Source organism: Bidens hawaiensis, unplaced genomic scaffold, assembly GCF_021521415.1.
Source record: "Bidens hawaiensis isolate Kalapana, Puna unplaced genomic scaffold, B.hawaiensis_p1.1 tig00066357_1, whole genome shotgun sequence".
NCBI lineage: Eukaryota > Viridiplantae > Streptophyta > Magnoliopsida > Asterales > Asteraceae > Bidens > Bidens hawaiensis.
In genome coordinates, this window is record NW_027506596.1 from 408 (window position 1) to 3,219 (window position 2,812).

The 2,812-nt window shown below is 33.3% G+C and overlaps 1 protein-coding gene across 1 annotated transcript; it reads right to left on the reverse strand.

The window, feature by feature from the left end:
- Positions 1–214: 214 nt before the first annotated feature.
- LOC143618240 (NAC domain-containing protein 96-like) lies at positions 215–2,602 on the reverse strand (the record flags this gene model as incomplete). The annotated part of the gene is made up of 5 exons (XM_077090528.1): positions 2,351–2,602; positions 981–1,252; positions 562–948; positions 333–408; positions 215–245 (listed from the first exon to the last, which is right to left on the reverse strand). Coding segments are annotated over exons 1-5 (923 nt in total), but the record flags the coding sequence as incomplete, so codon positions are not given.
- Positions 2,603–2,812: the final 210 nt, after the last annotated feature.

Below are 2,812 nucleotides of genomic sequence, written 5' to 3' on the forward strand. Positions count from 1 at the left end.
TTAAATAAGCAACCCCAAATACACCCTTAATTTATTTAAAGTTTCATACTTTATAAGGTCTTAGATTCGAATGCAAAGAAGTACATGAAGTTTCTCTTAAAAAAACCATTGCAAAACCAAAACTTAAAAGTATTGTTACATTTAATTTTATATCCGCTATATATATTTATATGTTTATATTTTAAATTATTTAACACATTACTAGACTTTAAACCTGATCTCATCGTTCCGACCAGCAAACCAACCTGTATAAAGTAGTCTCCAGTTATGAAAAAATTGCTTATTGTGATAGACTGATAGTAAGTTAGTAACTAGGAGTTAGTTATTTTTACCTTGAACCTCTTGTTCCTCCCTCTTAAAATTTGGTACATTTTCCACTGGAACAGTCTTGTAATCTTTCCAAAACGTCTGTATCAAGAATATTATTTCCAGTTATAACAACTTCAGGATTAAAAAGATATAGTTAAATCATGATTAAACTCGTTTGGGTAAAAGAGCACTAATAGGAACAAGTGAAAAGATTGATATTTACTAGGAACAAGTGAAAAGATTGATATTTACCCCCTCAAGATCTTTATTAGACATACCAACCCATCTCAAATTCTCAGCCATTCTATTAGTTCCAAGTTGGTCATCAGCATCACCAACCTCAATAGACCTCATATTCTGATCATATCCCATGAACCTGAAGGAACCAACATCATGCATTTGATTGTTAGTATTATTAGCCAGAAACCAGAAATCGTCTTCATTATGGCCGGAATAACCTCCACCCCAGGTATTCTGATTGATGAAATCTTGTGAAACTTGAGCAACAGAAAGGATTTCTTGCAAAATGTCTTGCTGAGGACCGGTCGAATTTGAGAGGTCGCGCATGCTGCTGCTTGTCTGTGGCATGTTCATCATATCTACATAGCTAGTAGCCCCTTGCTGTGGGAGATCTTGTAACTGCAATGGAGGCATTGATAACCTTTGTAGAGTCCAGATTCGCTCTCGCATTCTCGCTCATCAAGGCGGTACTCGTGCATAACCCAATCGCTTCGTGCACCATGCGGTGCTCTCCCTCGGTAATAAACCAAAGTCTTCTTCATCCCCACGGCCCTAGATTGTGAGTTCACATTCCTGTCCTTACCCGTTGCCTTCCAATAACCACCTTTCGTTGCTCGATTCGTCCTTGATCCATTCGGGTATTTACGGTCTCTTGGACTAAAGAAATACCATTCTAGATCTTTGCTTGGCAATAATGACTTCCCTGAATAATTATATATATGAATAAACATGTTACATTCTTCCAAACATATTATAGCAATATACAAAAGAACATGTAAACAAGGAGCAGATTAATTTGGTAAAATTCATATAAACTTAATTAGTGTGTTTCTGGAACTAGATTTGGTGAGATTAATAAAGGAAAAGTTGGTAATCATATCTATCTTTGAAAGAACAGGTAAGAATAGTCAGGTTCTTTCCTCTTTAATTGGCTTTTTGACTTCAATCTTGTCAGCAAATAACTAAAATTTGTTCTTATACGAGTTTAAAAGTTAGTGGGGGCCACTTTAATTCCCTTTAAATATTAACTTTCCTCATTAACTAAAAATCATGCATCATGATGATCTTGTGCTCAGTTTTTTATCTTAAAAGTTTCAATCACATTTGACTGGTCTTCTATATATCCATATCTATGTATATATATGCATGAACCTAAATATGTTTATATGTATATATACTTATGTGTCTGTGGTTTCTGTACTTAGTTATCACATATTATGAGCCATATAAATTGAAAAAAATAAATTAAATTAATTATGATGAAGGTGGAAGCACGCGTAACAAACACTAGAGAACCTTCATATTTTTCTCCTTTGGCCACCAAGAAATAGAGATTAAATCGAAAGAATATAAAACCCTTTGACAAGAATCTTAATTCATGATCATGCTCTTATTGCTTTTTATTTTATGCTTTTTTCTTTTACTATTCTTGTAATACAAATGCAGAAAATGGCTATCAATGATCGAACTGATTGTATATATATATAAGCATTTAATTAAATAAATTTTTTATAACTCAAGATGTATGTATTAACATAAGATATGTATTGAACTATGCCATGAGGTGTCATTTATAAATAACTAACCCTAATTATAATTATTACTTTGTTTTTGATATTTTGATTTTCCATAAAATTATTTCACGTATATTATAGTTTTAGAATATTTGTTGATACTTGCATAAACCAGAAAGCAACCTAAATTCTAGAATGAAATAAGTTTTTTTTTTTTCATAACAGTAAATAAAACAGGAAACTTCCAATGGATGCATGAAATGCATATATATAATATATAAAAATACCTGGTAAATCCCAAGGTTCGCACTTGTAGAGATCAACTTCAGGGATAACTTCCAGTTCGATTTTATGTCCATTTATTTTCCTCTTCAGATAATATGCAACAAGCTCTTCGTCGGTTGGATGAAACCGGAAGCCGGGAGGCAATGAAACTGGGGCCATTTATGTTTATATATCTATGCGTCTCTTATAATATTATGAATAACACAAGAGCTAGCTAGCCTTGAGACGCCAAAAACACTGCACAAGAAGTTGATATATATAGATTATTAGTCATCAAACCATTTTACCAATACATCACACATATACATGTATATATAGAGATACATATAGAGAATAGAGAGAGAGACCTTAGGGGAAGAAGAGAAGAAGTAAGAGGGAATGAAGCGGTGGGTGTTTGAGGGTTTTTGATGGAAGGAAAAGAGAGAGAGAGAAGGTGAGGAAAAGCAAACGGGGTGGGATTATTA